This window comes from Athene noctua, chromosome 30, assembly GCF_965140245.1.
Source record: "Athene noctua chromosome 30, bAthNoc1.hap1.1, whole genome shotgun sequence".
Lineage (NCBI taxonomy): Eukaryota > Metazoa > Chordata > Aves > Strigiformes > Strigidae > Athene > Athene noctua.
The window spans coordinates 2,145,897-2,167,516 of record NC_134066.1 but is presented as its reverse complement, the minus strand read 5'-3'; the positions used below and the strand labels follow the sequence as shown (position 1 = coordinate 2,167,516).

The window sequence follows — 21,620 nt, the reverse complement described above, 5'->3', positions numbered from 1 at the left end:
AAGGGACCAGGGGGAGTCTGGCATTTCATTATTCCTTGCCCACTGCCCACTCACTATTATTCAGTCTCCATGGGGTCCTGAAGGCTTTTTCGGGTGCCCGGTGTTGGATCTGACACATTACTTTTGCTCTTCGTAGCTGGGAATTTGTAGGAGAAAAAGTGTGTTTACATATGGCTCATGCTACAACTGCTACTAACTTGGTTAAATTAAAACCAGGTGATATTCAAGCTAGTGACTCATTTCTGCTGTCCCAAACCACCAAAGTGTTAGAGTTGTCAAAGATTAGCAGCTCTGCATATGTTAATTCTCCTCCTCCTGCTTGAGAGCAGAAGTCAGTTCCCATCCTCCCTCCTAAGCGTCCCTCAGGGCGTGTTCACGGGCAGCGGGCTGGTGCCCAGAGCAACCACCGTGTTGGCACAGCGCTCAGCGTAGGACAAAGCCAACGTGACTCTTCCACATCAGCTCCGAGGGGACAAAGCCATCGTGGCTCTTCCACATCAGCTCTGAGGGGACAAAGCCATCGTGGCTCTTCCACATCAGTTTCGAGGGGACAAAGCCATCGTGGCTCTTCCACATCAGCTCTGAGGGGACAAAGCCATCGTGGCTCTTCCACATCAGTTTCGAGGGGACAAAGCCATCGTGACTCTTCCACATCAGCTCGGAGGGGACAAAGCCATCGTGGCTCTTCCACATCAGCTCGGAGGGGACAAAGCCAGCGTGGCTCTTCCACATCAGCTCGGAGGGGACAAAGCCATCGTGGCTCTTCCACATCAGCTCTGCTGTTGCTGGTGTTCATGTGCGCCTTTAAAGACGATGCTGGAAATCTGGACCAAAGCTTTATCCTTCCCCCCCCCGCCCCCAGCCTTCTGATCTCGGCTCCAGGATTTCAGCGACGCCTTCAAGAACATCCTGGGATGATGCCGTCCCCACCTGCCTCCTTGGGGAGCATTTCCAGCAGCTCAGCAAGAGAGAGAGGCTCAGTGTTCAGGAGTTATATCATTCTTTATATCATCGTTAAGAGTAGCAGGTATTGATGTACAATGCATCTGTCATCTTATTGTGCTTCCTATGAAAATGTGTGTACATAGTACAGATACCAGAGAGAATTCAACACTTTATACACTTGAAGGCATTCAGAGATCAGTAACAGAAAAAAAAAATGGCACAAGAACAAGGCCTAAATGCTACTGGATGGGTATCTACACTGATATGATGCATATATAGAGATATATATATATATGTACACATATATATATAGTCATATATATTATATATAAGAAATATAAAATGCAGATGACATAATAGAAACAAAGAAGTGTATGCTTCAACAGGTGAGCGTCAAGGTCAAATCCCAGCCCCATCTTTAAAAGCTTTAATGGGAAAGAGAAAGAAAGAAAATAAATAAATGAAACGCAATGAAACGTCAGGAAAAATCCATAAGAAAATTTATGGATGTGGCCGACCCGTCATCTTTGGGCGATCGCTGGATACAAAGGACTGACCCCCAGTTCTTAATTTTGGTCAGGAAGCAAATAATAATAATGTCAATAATAAAAACAAAACTGCGGTTTAGAAATAAGAATTACTAAAAAGACTTATTGCAAAAGCTCTTAAAGATAAGTAGCACTTCAGCCCTGGGAGGGCTCTTGCTCGATGCGTGGGGCCTGGGGGCTGGCAGGGGCTGGGGGAGGCCAATTTCCACTGACCCTGGAGTGAAATGGGGGTGCACTTGTGGGCCTGGGGAGCAGAGACTGGGCCAGCGCCGGCCCCCGGCTGCCAGGGCAGGTCTCTGCGTGCCGGGGGGGGCAGCGGCAGGAGGAGCAGCGGCCAGCCCGGGGCCTCGAGCCGGGGGATGCCCCAGAGGCGCCCGGGGCTCGCGGTGCCCGGGGGCAGCTGCTGCCAGGGGGTTCGGCGGGGTGGGGGCCTGCCGGACCGGGGACCGGAGCCTGCTGTGCCGTGGGGTGTCCCTCGGGCTACGAACCCTTTCGGTGTCGGGGCTCCTGTGCCCACCCGGCCGAAGCGGTGCCAAGGGGCCGTCCCGTGTGCTGCCCCCGGCTGAGCCGGGCCGGTGGCTGCAGCTGAAATGGGGGCCAGGAGCTTTCCTTCTGCCTTTCTCCCCAAAGATGGCTGTTTTGGGGGGCTGCACGGGGTACCCCCAGGTTCCTTGGGGACAGGAGGGACTGCGGGGCAGGGCTAGCGCTGGCCAGGCTGCGCAGAGCCCAGGAGAGAAGGGCAGGGAGACCACACCATCGCTCGACCCGACATGGCCGAGGGAGAGTGCCCGGGTGACGGGGTCTTCAGCGCCGAGGTGGCACCCCCTGGCTGAGTCCCCTCGGGAGCTCACAGCCGGCCAGCGAGCTTGGTGGCCGGGCACCGCCGTCCCTGGGGCAGGGTGCTGAGGAAGACGTTTCGGAGAGGTGGAGGTGCCCCGTCTTCATGCGCGTGGAGTGGCCAGGGGTGCCCGAGCAAGGGCCGGCCACGGGCCACCGCGGTCCCAGGGGACAACGAGGCTCTCCTGGGGCTGCCGCACCCGCTGCCGGACATGCCGTGGGGCTCCTCGGTGAATCCCTCCTGCCGGGCACGGGGGTCCCAGCAAGTGCCGGCCGAGGCGTTGGGGCAGGATGGGCATGGAGACAATGGACAGACAGACGGACAGGGCTGTGGATGGAGACTCTGCGGCCGAACGGCTGCTTCTTCTTGGCTTCTGGGTTTCTAGTTAAAAAGGCCGAGGGGAGCCGAGGGGAGGAGACGGGGCAGGCCTGTGCCCCAGCCCGCTGTGCGTGTCGCTCCCCGCACCGCAAGGACGGGCCGGGCTGGAGCGTCCTCAAGTCTCTGAACTAACGGGGCAGGCGCGGAGCCGCTGCCGCGGGGGCTGCGCGCCGGGTTCGAGCGTCAGCCCACCCGACCGCCTGCCCCGAAATCCGAGGCTGTCGCTCTTGTCCGTGTCCCACCGTAGCGAGGAGCAAGGTCCCCTAGATGTGTCTCTCCGCTGGCGCTCGCAGGGAGAAGGGCAGCTCTCCGGAGGGCTTTGGTAGCTCAGGTTGTACATCCAGACGTCGGTTAGCAGGTGAAGTCCTCAAAGGTGCCCCGGGCCGGGTGATGAGGTAGGATGTTGGCTGCGTACGTCATGCCTGCCGGGTGGCCCCGTATGCTTTCACAGGGATTCTGTGGGGCAGAGGCCAGACGGGACCCTGGGGTCACTGGTTTCCCCCAGCCCTCCCGCAGAGCGCGAGTCCTGTCGCCCCACAGCATCTCGGCCTGGTCCCTCTGCTCCTTTCCCAAGCGCTCCCCGAAACAGCGACACCCCCACCCCACCCCGTGACGTATCTGGGGCAGCCTCCGAGCTGCACGCGGGGACCAGCAGCTCCCGTGGCAAACCCGGCGCTTACGTGGCGCTTCACGTCGTCCATGCTCAGCGCGACGCCCTTGTCCGTGTTGTTCCTCTTGTGGTTCTTGCGGCACTTGCCCCGCCGGCACAGCCGGTGCTTTATCACCTGCCAGAGCCAGATTTCAGTACCGTGGGGGCTCGTGGGTGGCTCTTCCCCATGTCCCACCTGAGTGTTTGGGTGCTCCAGAGTAACCCGGGGCAGAGACACTCACCTCGTAGGCGTAGTCGAACAGCTCCAGTACTGTGAGGATACTGGCCCCAATAAACAGCCCCATCTGCCCTCCGATGTCACCTGCACAGGAGAGGGAAGCCATCAGGGCGGCACGAGGCCGGCGTCCCATGGCAGAGGGAGCAGAGGAAGGGCAGAACTCGTCACGGCTATGGGGTGCCCCGCTCTGCAGCCACGCGGTCGGCACATCGCCTGGGAGCAGGGCCACGGAGCACGGGACCACCGTGTCGGGGGGCACCGGCCGGGTGCTGCCGCAGGGCCCCCGTCACAACCACCAACACTCACCCAGCAAGCCGGCCACCTCGTACGCCTTCTTCTGCTCGATCGTCTCATAGTTCAGGGCTTCAAAGAAGATATCCAGCACCAGGATGTTCTCCCTGTGCAGGACAGAAGCGGCGTCAGGCTGAGATTGGGGACGGAGGGACGAGACGCCGCCCCGCCGCCGTGGCACCAGGACGTTACCCGATGTACTGCTCCGATTTGTTGTACTTCTTGGCCAGGTACTTGGCGGAGGCCTTGCTGGGGATCTTCACCATGGAGAGCTCTTTGCCATAGCGGGTCACGTTGCAGGGCATCTCGCAGACGCAGTACTCGTTGTCCTTTTCCACCAGAAAATCTGGGCAGGGAGAGAAGGAGATGGAGAGATGGAGAAATCCAACCCCCACGGCTCGGTCCCGCAGGGCTGGGCAGCCTCACCTAAGGCCGGATCCGCGCACTCCTTGTACTGCTCCGGGGTGCAGTAAGGGGCATCGCCTGGAGGAGAGAGAAGGCGGGTTTTTGGGGGGGATCGTGGCGGTGGGCAGAGCCCGGCGGGCCCGGGCCCCACGGCGGGGCTCACCTGGCATGTGCACCATGCGGCAGTTGCAGTTCTCCACCAGGTAGCGGGTCTCGCAGTCGATGCGACAGGCCGTGATGCTGTAGGTGTCGTAAAACTCCGAGTCACCCGCCACGGCCTTGCAGTCGCCCCAGGGAGGCGGCAGGTAGATGAGCTGGGAGGGGGCAGAAGCCAGGAGTGAGGAGAGAAGCCCACCGGCCCCCGGCAAGGGACAGACACGCTCGCTGCATCGGTCCCCAGGGCCGGGTCCCCTTCTCCGTCTGTCGTGGGGACAGGGAGGAGGCTCGGTGTCCCGCAGCAGGTCGAGCCCCCAGTGTGGGGTGGGAGGGAGCAGCCCGGCCCCCCCCCAGTCCCTACCCGCTGCTCCTGGCAGGACACGAAGGTCTGGAAGCCGGGAGCCACCCCGAAGCCCAGCTGGTCGATCAGCGGGGGCTCATCCTGGCTGTGGATCTGCACCTTGATCCCGGCTTCGAACGAGGTCTCGTCTGCGGCAGAGAGAAGTGGGGTGAGCTGTACCCTGCTCTGCAAGAGGGACCAAAACTTCTCCTGTCTCCCACCCTTCCCCTGGGCAAATTCGTCCATTCACGTGTCCATCCATCCGACCATCTGTCCGTGTCCTTGTCCCCTCCGCCTCTGACCCTCCTGCTCCAGCACCCGGGGAGAGCAGCAGGGAAAGTGTTTGCCTCTATTTATAAACAAGCGATGGCTGCTTGTCTAAACCGATGGGGAGTTGCCATGGCGAAGAGCAAAGACAAGGAGGAAAAAAGGAAAGAAAAGGACTCGAAGTGATGAGAAATGGAAGGAGGGGAGAGGAGGGAGCTTGAGGGACGTGGTGGGGAGCTGGGAAGGGGCTGGGAAGCACCTCGGGAGCTGCTGGTGACCGAGCGGACCGGCTGGCAGAGCCGCTGGGGCGGTGCGTTACCTGTTTCCCCCCACACCGGCAGGTACTCGTCCTGCTGAATGTCCAGCATGATCTCCAGGCCGTTGCCGGTGCCCCCCTTCATGGTGATGAGCCGGGGCTTCCCGTCCTGCCCCGCGTTGAAGGTGTAGCACTTCCCGTAGCGGGTGAAAACCTGCGGCAGAAGACACGGGGCTGAGGCTGGGGTCCCGCTGCTGGCCCCGGCCCCGAAACACAACCGGGCCCAGCCTGGGGGTAGGATCCAGCCCAGGCTCCTGCCCTACAGGTGCTTCTCCCTGTTGGAACTGTCTCCTCTTGGAAGCAGAGGAGCAGATGTTCCCCACCGAGGCACGGGGATGGCGCAGACTCGGAGGAGACACTTTGCAGCGCCTCGACCCCACAGACCCCGCGGCAGCCCCGGCTCCCCGAGTCGGCGTCACTCAGCTCGGGGCTGGACGGGATCCTGACCCCCCCGGTCCCTCCTCGGCCGTTCCAGCCAACCCCACCCGGGGCGGCCGGCTCGTCTCCAAGCTGCTGCCAGCCTGGGCAAAGGGCCGGCGAGGCCGCAGAGCCCACGGTGCCCCGTGGTGACGCCGGATGGAGCTGCCAGGCACCTCCTCTGCCAGCGCAGCCCCGGGGCTGCTCTCCGGGTCCTGCCAGCGGGTCTCCGCAGCCGGTGCCGTCCCCACAACTCCAGCGAGACGCCCAGGTGCCGGCAGACAGGGCTGAGATATCAACCTGTCCCCGGGCGAGCTGGCAAGGGCAGCGTCACCCGTCGTCACCCGTCGTGTCTGCTCCGGCACGGCGCCGGCTGCTCCCCGCTGCCTTGGGGCTACTCACCGCCGCAAAGTCGCCGGGGCCGCACTGCTCGCCCCGGTAGCTGCAGCTCAGCAGCATGTCCTCCAGCTGGTGGCAAGTGCGGTTAAAAAACCCGTACAAATTTAAAGGCTCGTCCTCATCCCCGGGGCCGGGCTGCGCCGGGGTGAAGCCCAGCTCCATCCCGGGCTCGTAGTCGACCAGGGGGGCCAGGTAGAGCAGGTCCTCGTGGCTGAGCTGCGAGACCCGCACGCGGTTGATGTTGCAGAAGGTGACGGCGGGGAAGGTCATCTCGGGGCTGTCCTCCTCGCTGAGCAGCGTGACGTGGTGGTACTCCAGGTAGTAGACGATGCGGTCGGCCACCTGGTAGAGGAAGACGGAGAGGGAGAGGAGGAAGGCCAGCGCCCAGAGTGCCTGCCGAGCGCCCAGGCTGCCCTCCACGAAGATGTGGCTCAGCCCGTGCAGCGTGCAGCTGCTGGCAAAGGCCACAAAGTCCGTGGCTGCCCCCACGTCCTCCTCCTCCTCCTCTTCATCCTCCTCCTGCCCGTACAGGAACTCGTCTGCTCCATCCTCTCCCCTCCCAGCGTCTGCAGCATCTTGTGGTCTTTCCTCACTGGCGAATGAGATGGTGCAGAATATCTGGAGAGGCATCGTCCAGTGTGGGGGTCCTGGCTCCGGTGTGGGGGTCCTGGCTCCGACGTGGGGGTCCCGGCTCCGGCGTGGGGGTCCTGGCTCCGGTGTGGGGGTTCTGGCTCCGGCGTGGGGGTCCCGGCTCCAGCGTGGGTGTCCCAGCTCTGGTGTGGGGGTCCTGGCCCCTGCTCTGCCACAGCCTGGGGGTCGACAGTGGGTCTGTTCTTCAGCGTGTGGGTGAGAGGGGCTGGACGAGAGCGGGGAAGGAGGAAGGGCCAAGTTCAAAGAGAAATGGAGAAGGAGAAAGGAGCGAGAGGCGAGTGGAGGGAGGGAGAGGAGCAGAGGGATGCTTGGAGGGGACGGAGAGAGGAGGGTATATGAGGAGCAGAGAGGAGGAGAGGAGGAGCGAGGGGCGGTTCTGCGGGCTCCCCAGGTCCCCCGGGACCGGCCGGCTGCGGCTGGCAGGATGGAGCAGAAACGTCACCGGCTCCAGAAGCACCGACGTGTTGGGAGCTCCCGGTGCTGCCCCGGGGGGGGCCCGAGAGGCTGCTGTGTCCGGCGAACACGGGGGCTCAGGGGGGTGCGTGGGCCTGCTGCGTGCCCACGCCGCGTCCTCCCTCCTGGCTGCGGGGCAGCGCGGCCCTGGCAGCCCCGACGGCTGCTCCAGCCAGGCCCTCCCCGCCGGGCACCGGGCTGTTTCCTGAGCCGCCATATGCCGGGCTCGCCGGGCTCTTCGTCAGGGCGGCTGGAGCCAGAGGTTTTCCCAAAATATCAGTGCTGCTGTCGTGCTGCAGCGCCCGCCCAGCGCAGAAGGGTGCTGTGGTGTCCCCGGGCTCCGGAGGTGCCATCCTGCCCGGCAGCACCCGGCCCTGCGGGCTCCTCTCCCCCGTCTGGCGCAGGCGATGGCGTCCGGGCGGTGCCAGGTCCTTGTCCTCCTCCGAGCCAGGGCTGGTTCTGGCAGGATTTGGGCTCTGCCGTGGTTCCGGGGACAACTCCTGCAGAGCCCAGCCAGCACGCCGTGTGTCACTGTGCTGCGGGTCCCTGTGGGGCACAGGGAAGCCCCCGCTCCCCCCAGGGGACGGCGTCCAGGCTCGGTGATGCTGGGGGTCTTGGGGGGGGGGGTGTTCAGCCCTGCTGCAGGGTGGCAGGATGGAGCTGGTGGCCAGGCTGGCAACCCGGAGCAACGGCGTCTCCTCCCTGCAGCCCTGCAGCAGCACAGCCCCTTCTCGTGGTTTGCTTTTTCCCAGCACTCAGCACTTCATAAAAGCATCTGATGCGACCACAGAGCGATTTCCAGCCCCATCCCAGCGCCGCAGCTGCCAGCGCCGGCCCAGGGGGAAGGGGAGCATCTAAATACGGCAGCGCCCTGATGCGCAAGACCTGGACGGGAGGTTTTGGCTGATGCCCGGGTGTGACGAGCACGTCCCAGCCTGGCAGTGACTCCTTCCCCACCTGCACTGCGGGGCCCTGGGGCCCTGAGCACATCCCAGCTCGTGGACACGGGCACCACCAAACTACAACCGGGAAACTTGTACAAATCTGATCTGATACCAGGCAAAGTGATCTGCTCTTCCCCAGCCAGGGACGCCGGTGTAATGGGTAGAGATCCCTGCCGGGGTGGGCCCAGCCAAGATGTGACAGCGAATTGTCCCTCGAGGGGCCGTCCTGGGGCTCCCCAAGCTCAATATTCCCAACGGGGCCCTTGTGGAAGAGGGATGCAGCTGCCACAGAGCTGGGGAGGCTGTCAGCACCTGCGGGAAAGGGTGGGTGACTTTGGGGATGAAATTTCATAAAGCCAAGAGCAAGGTCGCGCCCTCTGGGAGCAACCCAGAGAGCTGGAGCTGGAAACACCCTGAGAAATGGGACCAGGGAGGCGGACTGGGGGGCTGGGAGCCACCGTGCCACGGGGACCAGGTCACATCCCCTTTGGTTTTGACAGGGATGAGCTGCAGCTGCACCGTGGGCAGGTCTGGGCTACAGAGGCATCAGGCCTTCACCTGGGAGGGGGTTTGGGGCCACTGGGCTGGCTCAGCCCTGCGGGAGCAAGCTGGGAGCAAGCTGGGAGCAAGCTGGGCTGATCTAGACCGGTGCTAGAGGACGCTGTTCGCAGGGAGCGAGCAGGTCCCTGTCTGGGATCGGGGTGGGATTTCTGCTCTTCCCCAGCTCTGGAACGGGGAGTTTCTGTGCAGAGTCTGCAGGAGGCAGGGGAGGAGAAGGAAAATGGAAGAGAAACCTGAAGGGGTTAGTTTGGCCCTGGCAGGGCACTGTGGGGCCAGCGGCGCTGCCCCGGGGCCCCGTGGGCCAGACCCAGATCAGAGGGGCTGATCTGATCCCAAGGCAGGAGGAGGTTTAATGTGTCTCCTTGGGAGCAATGGCAGCAGGGAGAGGGAGATGCTGTAATGAAAACACTCGTCATCGCCTGGGGCCATTAACCTGCCTGTTCGGCTTAAACAGCTCGCTGGGGCAGCAAGGATGAGCTGCCCCGGCTCCGGTTACCGCCGCCTGTCCCGGAGCTGACACTTGAGCCGGGGTGAAGGTGACCGGGGAGGGTGGCAGCCAGGAGCACGGTGGCACCGGGCACTCGGGGGAGCGTGTCCTGACCCCACGAGCGGGGACAAACTGTGGCGTGTCCCCGTGCTGCAGGCAGGAGGGTGCCGTCCTGGTTTGTGCAAGTTTTGGAGATGCTGGAGGAGTCCTTGGGCTCGTTCCAGCTCCTCCCTCGCCAGGAGTTATTTTTACCCTCTCTCAGGTAAAGCTTTGGCGGGGGAGAGGGATGGGGGATGCTATAATTAGCCGTGACATCAGCCCCCGTGGCGGCGCGTGCTGGGATGATGCCACCACACCCCGACCCACCGCTGGGCACCCGGGATGCTCGCTGCCCTCCTCCCTGCCGCAGCGAGGGACGCGCCATGGTGGAAGGAGCCTCGACTTTCCTGGCTCCCGCGTTAAGTGTTTGGCCACTGTCCCGTGGCGGTTCGTCCCCGCTCGCTGCTCTGCAGCTCCTCACGGGCCCGGGAAAGGAGGTTCCCCGGAGCGGGGGAGCACGGAGGCGGCGGGGGGGGAAGCGGGAGGGGGATTTGACGGCAGCAACAGCACATTTCACAGCCTGTCACGCTTTAATGGCAGAGGAGATCAAAGCCGGGATGGAGTTATTCATAGAGATAAACCAATCCCCGAGGAGGCGAGGAGAAAACAACATTGCAAGCTCTGTTATCCCGGGCCTGCAAGCAGCAGCCTGGCCCTGGGGAGGCCGTCGCAGAAAGCGCCCCGGGAGCCGGACCCGCTCGGTTTTCGGGGCGCTGCCTCTCCCTGCCAAGGACCCGCTGAGCCGGGGCCGAGCTCCCTGCGTCATCCCTGGGGGTGCCCGGAGTCCTGGGCTGACCGGTGGGGAGGGAGGAGGTGGGGGGCAACCCCACAGCCGCCAGAAGCAGGATTTGGGGGAGGGAGGTTTGATGGGGCAGCCGGGCTGTCCCGCTCCCACGACGCAGCCGGGTGGTTGCGGGGGAGAAGAACCAGGTTCGTGACGTGCCCTGGCCCAGGGATGTGTCCTGCAGCTCCCAGAGCTGCAAGATGGTGGTGGCGGCACCCGCAGCGCCTCGGTGGCTGCTCTGGGCAGGATGAGCGGCTTCGGGTCGGCTCCGGGGCTGCGGATCCCCTCCCTGACCCCGGTGAGAGGCAGAGCCGGGGCAGCCGAGCGGGATGGGATTGCCCGGGCAGCCGGGATCTCTGCCGGGACTAATCCTGCCGCCCCTTATCAGATGCTGCCACCTTGCCTCCGCTCACTCCGCCAGCCAAGCCGGGCGCAGCTTGTGTTATCCAGCTCTTTATCCCCCAGATTAGATGCTTCACAGTGGATTAGCATGTCACATTCTAATGCAGAAAAATTGATGATTAAAAAAGAGTTTTTCCTCTGTATTATTTCCCACCTCCGCCTCCTCTCCACCCCATCCCCTCGGGCCCAGGCAGCGCAGCCCCAGGCGTGGGGATGGGTGCTGCCGTGGCACCGGGCTCTCGAGGGGACGAGGAACCAAAAGTCCCTTTTTGGGGCTGTGCCGGGCTGGCGTGCTCCGTCCCGGAGGCTTTGGGTGCTGGGGCTCAGGGCGGAGGGGACGGGTGCTCCAGGTCCCTGTGCCACCCTGCCCCGGGTTATCGGCTGCAGACCCAGCATCTGCAGCACAGGACTTTAATAAAAAGCACATTATGGTGAGTAATGCGCTAAGTGGACTTCATTATGGACCCGGGGCCTCCCTGGCTCCCGTCGTTCCATACGATTTCATATCAGATGAGCCTTATCTCCTCTCCAAACGTTTCCATTTAAACTCCATTAATCTTTCAAAGCTTCCCTGGGCCTGCGCTGCCAAGCGCTTCCCAGCCAGCCCAGCCAGGTGCAGGTGCTGCTGCCTCGGGGTGCAGAGGCCACCTCCAGCACCCCCCCCGACTCGGGGAGGGGGCTCAGCCAGGGCCCCCCAAGCAGCTCCACGGGCGGGCGAGCATGTCCCCGCGGCCGGGCCCTTCGCCGTGCGTCCACAGCCGCCTCATCCTTCTCGCCGGGGATCTATTTACGCTCCTATAATTGAAACAGTTTGTCACGCCGAGAGCGTTGGGGTGATTTATCCGTCGGTGCTTCCCTTTGTGCCACGGAGGGGTCACCGGGACTCTGCCAGCTCCTGCCCTGCCGGGGTGCCGAGGATCCTGCCGAGGTGCTGCTAATCCCCGGGCGACCGGGATTATTCCGCGTGGACACTTATCCCCGTGCCTTTCCCCGTTTCCTGCCGGTCACGAATTACCCATAAGCAGGTTGCAATTTTTTCTGACATCCTTCACAATTGCTTAGACAGTGTGTGCAAGCAGATCCGAGCCGACGGTTTTATTGGTGGGGGGGAGAAAAAAAATTGTATTCCTATCTGGTTTTCTCGCCGTGTTCGCTCGCTCTGGCCTCTGCATGCGCCACGGTTTTCAAATCTAATCTAATCCAAGCAGGGTGGTTACGCGGCCCCGGCGCGTGGCTGCTCTGGAGGGGTCTCCCTGCTGCTTTACCGGGCCGTGAGGCTGTGGGGGGAGCGAGGAGAGGGGGCTTCAAACCCCCCACAAACCGGAGGGCGAGTGGGAAGCACCACGGCCCAGCGCCGTCCCCTGCCCCATCTCTGCCCTTATGGCAAGAGCCTGGATGCAAATGTACCAAACTGTCCATCCGGAGGGAAAATAAAGTAAAAAAAAAAAAAAAGAAAAAAAAGAAAAAAAGGTTATAATATCCAAGTGTCGGGGCCTGCGTAAATCAGTAAGAGCCCGCGATGGCGAGGAGCTTCTTGATTCATGGTTGTTGCAGGAATTGCAGCGGCGCGCACGGCCTGGAGAGCCCCGGCTCCGGCCAAACTCTCTGCGGGCGATAAAACAAAGGCGTCTATAAAAAGCCAGATAAATTAAACCTGAGGCAAAAGGCCACGAGACAGTTAATTTCCCGGATCTCTCCGGGGAGATCTCTGCTCCTGCGCGGGTCTACGTGTGCTGGGGACCTGCCCCCCTCTCCTCCCCACTTGATATCGGGGCGGGAGAGGGAAAATGGCACCAGGAGGTTTCCTGGGCAGGTTCTTTGAAATACCCACAGCTGGCAGAGGCAGCGTGAGCCTGGGTCTCGGATAAAGACCGAAGGGAGATAAAGGGGCAACAATTTGGGAAAATACCACGTGCTGGTGGTGACCCGGGGCTGCGCGAAGCGGCTCCCTCGGGGCCAGCACCCGGGGGCACACAGGGTGCCCCCCCGCAGCCGTGACACCTTCCCTCCGCTGCGGCCGGAGAGCACTCGAAAGCCTCATCTCTTCCAGCAGCCACGGATGCCATTAAGGCTTATTATGAATAATTAATAATTCATTTGTTAATGATTCTTTATGTGCGAAGGCAACGCAAGAGGAGCAGGAATGCCCTGAGGTGCATCTGAGCCACTCGGAGCTCTTGGCACGAAACCTCTGGGTGTGCAAAGTGCTGTGGGTGTGCGTGACCCCTCCGGGGGTGCAAAGTGCTGCAGTGCGGGTGTGTGTGACTCCTCTGGGGGTGCAAAGTGCTGCTGTGCTGCTCTGCGCCGTGGCTCTGGGGGCGCCCGGGGGTGCTGCTGGGGACGGACACCCGGCTGGGCCCGATCCTGATCCTCTGTGTCCTTGTCTCTCCTTCCCTGTCGCCTGCCGGGGCGGCTGGGAGCGACGTTCAGCGCAGGAGCACTAAATGGTTTCCCTGCTCCGTCGCAGAGCCACTAACGAAGCAGTTGCGGGGCACAGGCATGCCTCAGCCTCCCGCCATGCCGTGCCCAGCACCGACGCCCTCAGCCCTCTTGTTCCTCACCCTTCTCTGCACCAGCTCAGCCAAGATCGCGGCGGGTTCGGTGACATCGCTCCGGCGCAGTGACAGCACCAGGGTCACACCGTGGCATCACTGTCCCACTGCAGAATGAGTGTGAAATGCAGCTGGCTTGGAACACGAGCGAAGCCCCAAGCAGCTGAGGGATCCCCGGTCCTGCCCGCACCCCCAGGTGCCCGTGTCTGGAAAAGCTGGGATGAAGCTGGAGAAAGGAGGCAGCCAAGGAACAACGCTTGCCGGCATCTCTGCTCCGTGCCCGAGGGTTTAAACTGCTCACGGCTGCTTTCTGGATGATTTGCTTTGAGCAAAATACCGTGATACTGGAAAGTCTCCGAGCTGCCACTGAGTTGACAGAGTCGGGGCGTTCCCGACCCGCCGAGCTTCCCGGGAGAGCGGAGCCTCCCCCAGCCGAGGGCTGCCGTCCCGGCCGCGGTCCCGTGCACGGCTGCTCCTCTGCTCCATCACCTCCAATTATTTTGCACCAGACAGCCCATGTCCCACTGGGTTTTCTTCGTTTGTCTGGAAAATGATGCAACCTCCGGGGTCAAACGCTGCTGCTGGTCGACAGCAGAGAGAGGCCGAGGCCGAGGGTGAGCCCGGGCGGGAGCTGGCAGATGCTGCAGGTGGGGATGGCCCCGGGGAGAACCGCCGGGATGCCGGAGGTGAATCACTGCTCCGAAATAACGGATACATGCGAGCGGTTTCAAACGCTTATAAGTTATTTAGGAGCCCATGTGCCACTTTTTGAAGCGATTTACATAAATCACTTGAATGTTTTACAGGATCTGTGAATGCGCCGGCTCCGTCGGGCGCCGCCGCGGGGGATGTCGGGGCTCAGGGTGCCCCCGGGGACGGGCCCCAAACCAGGAGGATGTTACGTGGGGCCAGCGGCCGGCCCTGCTGCCCACGAGTGGCCCCCAAGTTGTTTTTCCAGAGCCAGATGGGCCCGTGTGGTTTGTTTATTGACTGTCTAAAGCTCCAGGAAATATCTGGGTATCAGTAATTCCCGCGCCCGGTCTCTCCAGCTGTGTTGGAGATGCTTTTCACTCCGGCTCTATGATTATCCACTAACGCTGCGCCGCGGGGGAGCTCTGCTCACCGCGGGGCTCCCGGCCTTGTGACTGCTGCAGCTCCGTGCCGGGCCATGGGGCGCTGGGGGCCGGACGCCTGGGTGCCCAGTGGGTGCTGGGGGGTGGGTCCCGTGGGGCTGAGGGTCGAGGTGGAGCTGTGAGACCGGCAGCATCCCCTGGCTGGGTACTCGCAGACCTGAGTGCGCCCCGTTACAGCCCTCCCTCCCAGCTCCCAGGGGTGCTGGGGTGTCCCAGCACCAACGGGGCAGGTGTGAAGGACATGAGGGTTTTTTTTCAGTGGGGCGGCATCAGCTGAGCCCCAACGCACACCAGCTGGCGTGTGGTGGGCTCAGCAGGGGGTTCAGAGGGGTGCAGAGAGGTTTTGGGGGTGCAGAGGGACACCGCAGGGTGCAGAGGGGTGCAGCAGGATCTGGTGGTGTCCGGTGGGGTTCAGAAAGGTGGTGGGGAGGTGCAGGGTACAGTGGGGTGCCGTGGGGTGCAGTGAAATGCCGCTGGACCCCTTCTCTGTCCCAGAAGCCCCCACATTGCTCCAGAGATGGGAGGAAGGAGGAGAGGAGAAGCATGGGCAGGGTTTGCTGGGACTGCTCCAGACCTTTCCTGCTCCCTCCCTTGCTCTTCCTCCGTGTGCTCAGTATTTCCAGGGCAGAGAATAAAAAAATCCGATGCAAAAGGCAGCGGCATGATCTCCATGTCAAACTCAATTCTCCCTAGTGCCACCTCAGCCCTGGAGCCTCATGGAAACGGTCCAGAGGTCTTAATCCTCTGCAGTTTATGGAGGGTGTCCCGTGCATGCTGCCCCACGGCTCCCAGCTCCCCTGCCAGGCTCGGCCACCCTGTCCTGACGCAGGACGGTGACGAGGAGTTGGGGACGTGGCTCTTCCCCGGGATGGGATCACGGGGTATGAGAAGGAAAAGCTGCCACCGGGCGCTGCACCGCGCCAGGCACGGCTGCTCCCATCCGCCCCGGCTGCACCGGCCCCGGGAAGGGGCTTCGCAGGCCTGGGGCACCGTCCCCAGGTTCAGTGCCAGGGTTATGTGGGGCTGCCCCAGTTTCCATCCCACGGGCCATACTGGGGTGGGGAGAGGAAGCTTATCCTCTGGGTTTCTCTTTGTGCCCAGGGATGGAAAGAAAATTCATGAGGTTTAGAGCCTGGAGAGAAGACTCCTGGGCCTTTCCCTTGCTGGGCGAGGGGCAGATCCGCGCGGGGTGAGCGGGGCTCCGGGGGCCCTTTTCCAGCGCGGGGAGGGAGAGGAAACGCAAGCTGGGAGCTGGTGGGGCCGCGCGTTCCTGCAGAGGAGCGAGGCCTTGAACTTATAAATAATGAAGTAGCAAGCGTGAAACATTGATCTTTGCAGCTAATGAGCACGTCGGGGAGCGCAGTCCCTAAACGGAGGCAGCAGAGAGGGCGATTCCCCCTTCCCTGCGAAGGGGAACGGGGCGGCTCCCCCTGCCCACCCCATGTGTGGCCCTGTGGCTCTGGGCGTGGTGACAGGGACATCCTCAGCCCGTGTCCCTCGAGGCTGTGCCCTGACGGGGGTCAGGACTTGCCCCTCAGCCTTGTGTTTGCCCCTCCAGACTTTAAGGCCGTGCCAGGATTTTGGGGCTGGGGAGAGGAGACGGCTGCTCCTCCCTGCGCGTCCCCCTCCCCGTCCCGGACCGCTGCAGTGGGGGAGCTTTGGTGGGTGCCAGACACCCCCATGGTGCTGGGGGGCTGGGAAGAGCCAGGGTGAAGCTGGGGTGGGCCAATTGTTTCCCCCTGGGTCTTCTTAGAGGGTTCAGTGCCCCACACGAGACGAGGCCCAGCCCGGTCAGCCCCACCTCTGTCCCTGGAGCATCCCCGCATCCTGCCCCGGCTGCTGCTGGGGAGCACCCGGCCCCTGCGGTGACCCGGCCGGGGGGGTGGAGGGGGACGAACAATGCCAGGGACCCCCCTGACATGGCCTGGCGATGACACCGGATGGAAGAGGAGGTGGGAAAAGCCCGTATGATCCCGGGATGAGTCTTCCCACAAACCCTGTGTGCTGGGGGATCCTGTCCCAGCTGCAGGCTGAGGGGGCTGAGACCCACACCGCCCCCCCAGGGGATGCTCCTGGGTGGGTGCATCCCCGGGGGGCGCCCGGGCAGTGCTCCCAGCACTGGGGGGGGAGTGAAGGCCTGGGCTGCTGCAGCTGCCCCCCCCGGCGATGCTCTCCCACCGTAGGGCAGCGAGGGGAGACACGGGCAGGCGGCAGCTCCCGCCGCCTTATTGTCACCCCGGATATTTCGGTTACGGCAGCCCCTCATTTGCATTCGCCGCGTCGCCCCCCCCCCCCCCCCCCCCCCCGAGCCCTCCCTTCTGCCGGGGACAGATAACGTGGCAGCGGCAGCCTGGCGGGGCCGTGGTGCTGGCGGCAGAACCGCGGCTCTGCCCGGCACCTTCTGCGCCGGCCAGCATCAGCATGCAGCCAGCATCGCCCGGGCGGCCACTGGCCCCCCAGCCATCCCCACTGGCCCCCAGACATCCCCACTGGCCCCCAGCCATCCCCACTGGCCCCCAGCTCTCCCCAGCGGTCACGGCACCGAAGTTAAATGGCTGCACAGGGGACAGGCGCAGGGAGAGGACCGAGGGGTGTCCCCACCGGCGTGCAGGCAGCTCCCCCCCGCCTGCGGGCTCGGGGCAGCCCCAAAATCCTCCCTGGCCAAGGCCCTCGCTGGAGCCGGCGCCTGCCCTGGGCCCACGGGGGGAGAGCGGCAGCGCCGGCTGCGAGAGCCCTGCTCGGGGCACCCCCTTAGTCTGGGCGGTGCGAGGGACTCCCCGAAACACAGAGCACCCGCAGCGGGGCGGCACGAGCCGCGGTGATGGTGAGTCACGGGGTGATGGTCCCCGGTTCCCCCCCAGCCTTGACCGGTGCCAGCAGGCCCAGAGCAGCCCCGGGCTGGCTCAGCCTGGGCGGCCGCGGCCGGAGCTGGGAGGAGGCAGCAGCGAGGAATCCACCCGTCAGACAAACCCCTCTCCAAGCCCGGGACCCCCGCGCAGGGATGGGGCAAAGGCTCCCCAACCAGCTCAGCAGGACGGGGCCCCCGCGCAGGCAGCCCCAGCCCCAGCCCTGCCTGTGCCAGGCTGCAAGGGGAATCCAAAGAGCAACAGAAATGTAGCACAGAGGCGGCTTTTTCTAATCAAATCCATTAAATCATCCCAACCTGCTTGCAACGAATAATCCAGGCAGGAATAACAAACCAGCTGTGAGTCTATTTTGCTTTTGCCGGTCAGAGGGGATGCAGAATGTCGGGTATTTGGAACCCGAGAGGTGAAGGCTGGGACCCGGGATGAGGGTCCCTGAGGATGCTTCGGCGCAGAAAACACAACCAGGCACTGGGAAGAGCCCGGCACCGAAACCGGCCAGTGGCCACATGCAGGCTGGGAGCCGGCCCTGCTCCCCGGCTGCGCTGGAGAGGATCCAGCCCCCTCCGGGCTGCAACTTGCCTCCATTTAATAACTAAAACGCCCGACGGTTGACAACAGAGAACGGCTCCATGTAAAGAGCCTGTCAGGGGAATTTAATGCAGATGATTAAAATCACCCGAATTGTGCTGGGACCTGGGCAGCAGCTCCGCAGGCGCCCAGCCGGTGCCGGCGCGTGCTCGGCGGCTTCGTCCCGCCGCGGGACACGAGTGGGACACCCCTGGGGATGAGGACGGGGACCCCGAACAGCACAGAGCTGCAGGCTCCACGCTGGAGCCGAATTTATTAGGCAGCACCCGAATAGCCGGCACTGTTTAATTCCCAGCTGGACGGGGGGAGAGGCAGCCGCGGGGGGATAAAGGCTTTATTGTGCGCTGGATCCGTGCACCAGCACGAGACGCAACCTCCGTGGTGGGGCACAACACCGCGCGGTGCCACCGGGACCTGCCCCCCCGAGGGACTGCGGGGCTCCCTCGGCTCCCCGCCGGCCCTGCTCTCCCACCGGTGCCTCCTCACCCCGCGGCAGTTTCCAGCGCGGCGTTTCCAGCCCGGCACGCACAACCCTCCTTCGCGGAGCCCAAGTGATCCCGGGGAGCTTTGCCCACGCGGGAGCACCCCGTGCAGCCGCACCGAGCGGCACGTGCTCCTGGGGAGCTCTAACAGCCAGCGGCATCCCTGGCATCCCTTAGCCAAGATGCTGCCGGTCCTTTCTGAGCTGAGAGGAGGCAGCAGCAGCTACGGGCGGACAAACACCCTCCTTGCACGGGGGAAAATGTGACCTTAGGCCGGGGCCGCGGGGGCACTCACCACTTTGAAGTCTTCGGGGGTGCACTGCTCCCCGCGGAAGAAGCAGGACAGCAGCATCTCCCGGATGTCGTGGCCAGCCCGGTCGTAAAACTCCAGCATGTTGAAAGGTTTGGGCTTGAAGTTTCGGAAGTTCGCCTTGTCCTGCAGGATTTCCAGCTGCTTCTCGTCGGCCGTTTGGGTGTCTGGGATCTCGTATCTTAGGGGAAAGAGGAGGCAGAAGCTGAGGCCTGACCATGGTGGCTGCTCCCGCCGGTGAAACCCGTTTGGGCTTCACACGAGCTACTCCTGCCCCAGCCCCGGCGAGGGCTCAGCAGAGTCCCAGGCACTTTGCACGTGGCGTTTTCAGAGCATTCAGCAGCACAAAGTGGCCAAGAGGCACGTGAGCGGCGGCAGGAGAGCGGGCGAGGAGGAGAAGCTGGGCACCAAACCCGTCCCATTTGCCCCAGAGCTTGTCCTGCAGCACCGGCCCTGGTCGAGACCAGCCCAGCCGCCTGCCCCGTGCCTTTGGCAGCCTCGCTGGGACGTGGGCTGAGTGTGCTGGGTCTCAGCCCCCATTCTTGTGGCTCCAAACCCCTCCCTGGGGCATGAGAGGGGGCAGCAGTGAAGCCCCTCAGCAAATGGCACAGGCAGGGACCGCGTGTTGCTGGTGGCACTGGGCTCATGCCAGTGGCTTGGTGGCACCAAGAAGCTGGGGAGGGCGGGCGAGGGGCTTCCCCACACACCCCGCCGCTGCGGAGACCCACGGCCCAGGGAATGGCACCAACCCGGCTCCTGGCAGGTGGGTGACGCTCAGCGGCTTCACCCGCCGATATGCCCAGCCTCGCTGCGCGTGTCCAGCACCCAGGACGTGGCGTTGGGGCTGTGGTGCTGCATCTGCCCCGCGGGTGTCCCAGGGCGGCCCTGGCCTTGCGGCACGTGCCACGCACCGGGGCCAGGAGCCACGTGTGCCGGACCCACCCAGGGCAGCCCAGGGTGGGACCCCGTACCCAGGAGCAATGGCAGGACCCGGTGGCTCTCGGCTGCCGGTGTTGCCACAGAGTGGCCGCATCCAGCTGCGGAGCTCAACTAACTCAGGATCCGCTTCCTCACGGAGGCTGCGGAGGCGCCGCCCAGAGCGCAACAGTCCAGCACTCGCTACGCTACCCCACGAGGTGCGGGGCTGGTGTGGTGGCCGGGGCCACGGACATGTCCCCTGGGGCCACCCCAAAGCACCAGCACCCACCTGTTATTGAGCAGGGCGAGGAGCTCGCCGGCGTGGTACAGGTCGTTCTTGGTCACCCGGCTGAAACGAAACTCGTTGAGGTTGCAGAAGGTGACGGCGGGGAAGGTGAGCCTGGTGGCCGCCACCTCGTCCAGTTTGGTGACGTGGGGGTAGAGGAAGTAGTACTGGATGCGGTTGGTGCAGACGAGGGCGAGCAGCGCCAGCGAGCCCAGGAAACACAGCGCCCAGACCACGCGCTTCAGCGACAGCCGCTCGTACGAGAAGATGTGCGAGAGCCCGTGGAGGGTGGAGCTGCTGGCGAAGGCCTGGATGCTCACCGGCTGCCCGCTGTCCACCTCCTCCTCGTCCACCTTCAGGTCCATCATGGTCCGTGCCGGCGCCCCGGGGCGGCCACTCTGCCGAGAAGGGAGCCTGTGGGTGCACGGTGCCGGGGCGGCCTCGTGGGTGCCGCCGCTGCCCAGCCCGTGGCACCCCCGTGCAGGGACGTGCCCAGCAGCCCTCGCGTGGGGCAGATGCTTTGCTGGGTCCTGCTCTTCCCCCCAAGCCTACACACACACACACACACACATATGTGTATTTATTTGGGTGCGACCTCTTGCGTTTCCTCCCCTCCCACCTCCTCTCCGCCCTCCCCATCCCATGGCAGGACTGGGGTGCCGTACCCCCTTCCCAGCACCCCACCGTATCCACCCCTCCCCTCCCACCTCCCCCCCCTCCTCCCCAGCTCCCCCCCCCCCTTCTCCACCTTCCCCAAATGGCACCGGCGCATCGACAAATAAATGAAGGAATCGAGGATGCAAACCTGGAATCAGGGCCGGCGGCCGCGGCCGGAGCTGGGCTCCTTCTGCTCCGCGACGGCGGCTGCCGCTGCGACGCGGGTGCCGGGGCTGGGACGAGCCTCCCTCCACCTCTCGCCGCTGGGTGGGAAGACGGGAGCGGGAGACGTGCAGGCACGGAGGGTGCGAGAGGCACCGAGCCCGGCAGCAGCGGGCGAACCGGAAAAGAAATGGGGGGAATAAAAATAGCCTCGGCGGTACCTTGGTGCAAGCGTGGGAGCGGGGATGCGCCGGGGCCTCGCTCAGCGCTGTGCGGGGGGACCGGAGGCGACCATCGCCGGAGAGGAGGCAGCTGCCGGGTGCGAGGAGAAAAGAGGAGGAGAAGGAAGGCGAGCAGGAGGCTGCTTCCCTGCCAAACACATGGATACCTCCCCCTGTGGCTATCTGGGAGCTGGTGATTTCTTCAGATGCATAATCCGCATGAAGTCATTGTCTGTGCGCTGGTGGGGCCGGAGGCCGCGGAGGGGAGCCGCAGGCCGGTGGGCAGCGAGGAGAAGGAGGAGGAGAAGGAGGAGGAGGAGGAGGAGGAGGAGGAGGGAGAGGCGGAGGAGCGGGGCGCTCCAGCGATTGCAGGCTGCTGGCAGGGGCTGTTGGTGCTGCTGGCGTGTGCATGTGGGTAATGTGTGTGTGTGTGTGCGTGTGCGTGCGTGTGCCGCTCCCATCCCCCAGCGCCTTCCAGTGATGCTCCGGCTCCTCGCTCCGCCGGAGCCCCCCCGGCCCCCCCATAGAGCCCTGACCCCGCTCTCCCCTGCCACGGCCTCCACCGCCCTCGCAGGCTTCGCCCACGGGCGACCCCAGCGCCGGGGCGGGTGCTGGGACGCGCCGGGGTGACGGAGCCGGGCGCCTTCCAGCCCTTTCTGGCCGCCTGCTCGGGGCTGCGGGGCCTCGAGCGTCTGCCCCGGGCTCAGCCCGGCGACTCGCTCCCTGCTGGCACGGGCCCCGCCATGGTCCTTGCCACGATGGGGACAGACGCTGCCGGGGGTGCAGGACGTGCTGCCCCTCTCCCGGCGACTCGCCTTCTCCCCTTTACAGAGGCGCAGAAATGGCGCTTTGGTTCCCAGGGCGCTCCCTGGGGCA

The 21,620-nt window shown here is 63.9% G+C and overlaps 1 protein-coding gene across 3 annotated transcripts; it reads right to left on the bottom strand.

Moving 5' to 3' along the window:
* Window positions 1–1,000: 1,000 nt before the first annotated feature.
* ASIC1 (acid sensing ion channel subunit 1) lies at window positions 1,001–21,041 on the bottom strand. 3 transcript variants are annotated; one of them, XM_074929586.1, is made up of 13 exons: window positions 20,745–21,041; window positions 20,510–20,624; window positions 19,708–20,102; window positions 18,486–18,681; window positions 5,375–5,525; window positions 4,810–4,937; window positions 4,456–4,606; window positions 4,314–4,370; window positions 4,080–4,233; window positions 3,903–3,994; window positions 3,601–3,680; window positions 3,390–3,494; window positions 1,001–3,165 (listed from the first exon to the last, which is right to left on the bottom strand). In XM_074929586.1, the coding sequence occupies exons 3-13, from the start codon at window positions 20,070–20,072 to the stop codon at window positions 3,061–3,063; spliced, it is 1,584 nt and encodes a 527-aa protein (XP_074785687.1). In that variant the 5' UTR covers window positions 20,073–20,102; window positions 20,510–20,624; window positions 20,745–21,041; the 3' UTR covers window positions 1,001–3,060. The 3 variants fall into 3 exon arrangements, with proteins under 3 accessions (XP_074785687.1, XP_074785686.1, XP_074785685.1); XM_074929585.1 differs by having other exon boundaries at window positions 20,510–21,041; XM_074929584.1 differs by lacking the exons at window positions 18,486–18,681; window positions 19,708–20,102; window positions 20,510–20,624; window positions 20,745–21,041 and adding an exon at window positions 6,191–7,388.
* Window positions 21,042–21,620: the final 579 nt, after the last annotated feature.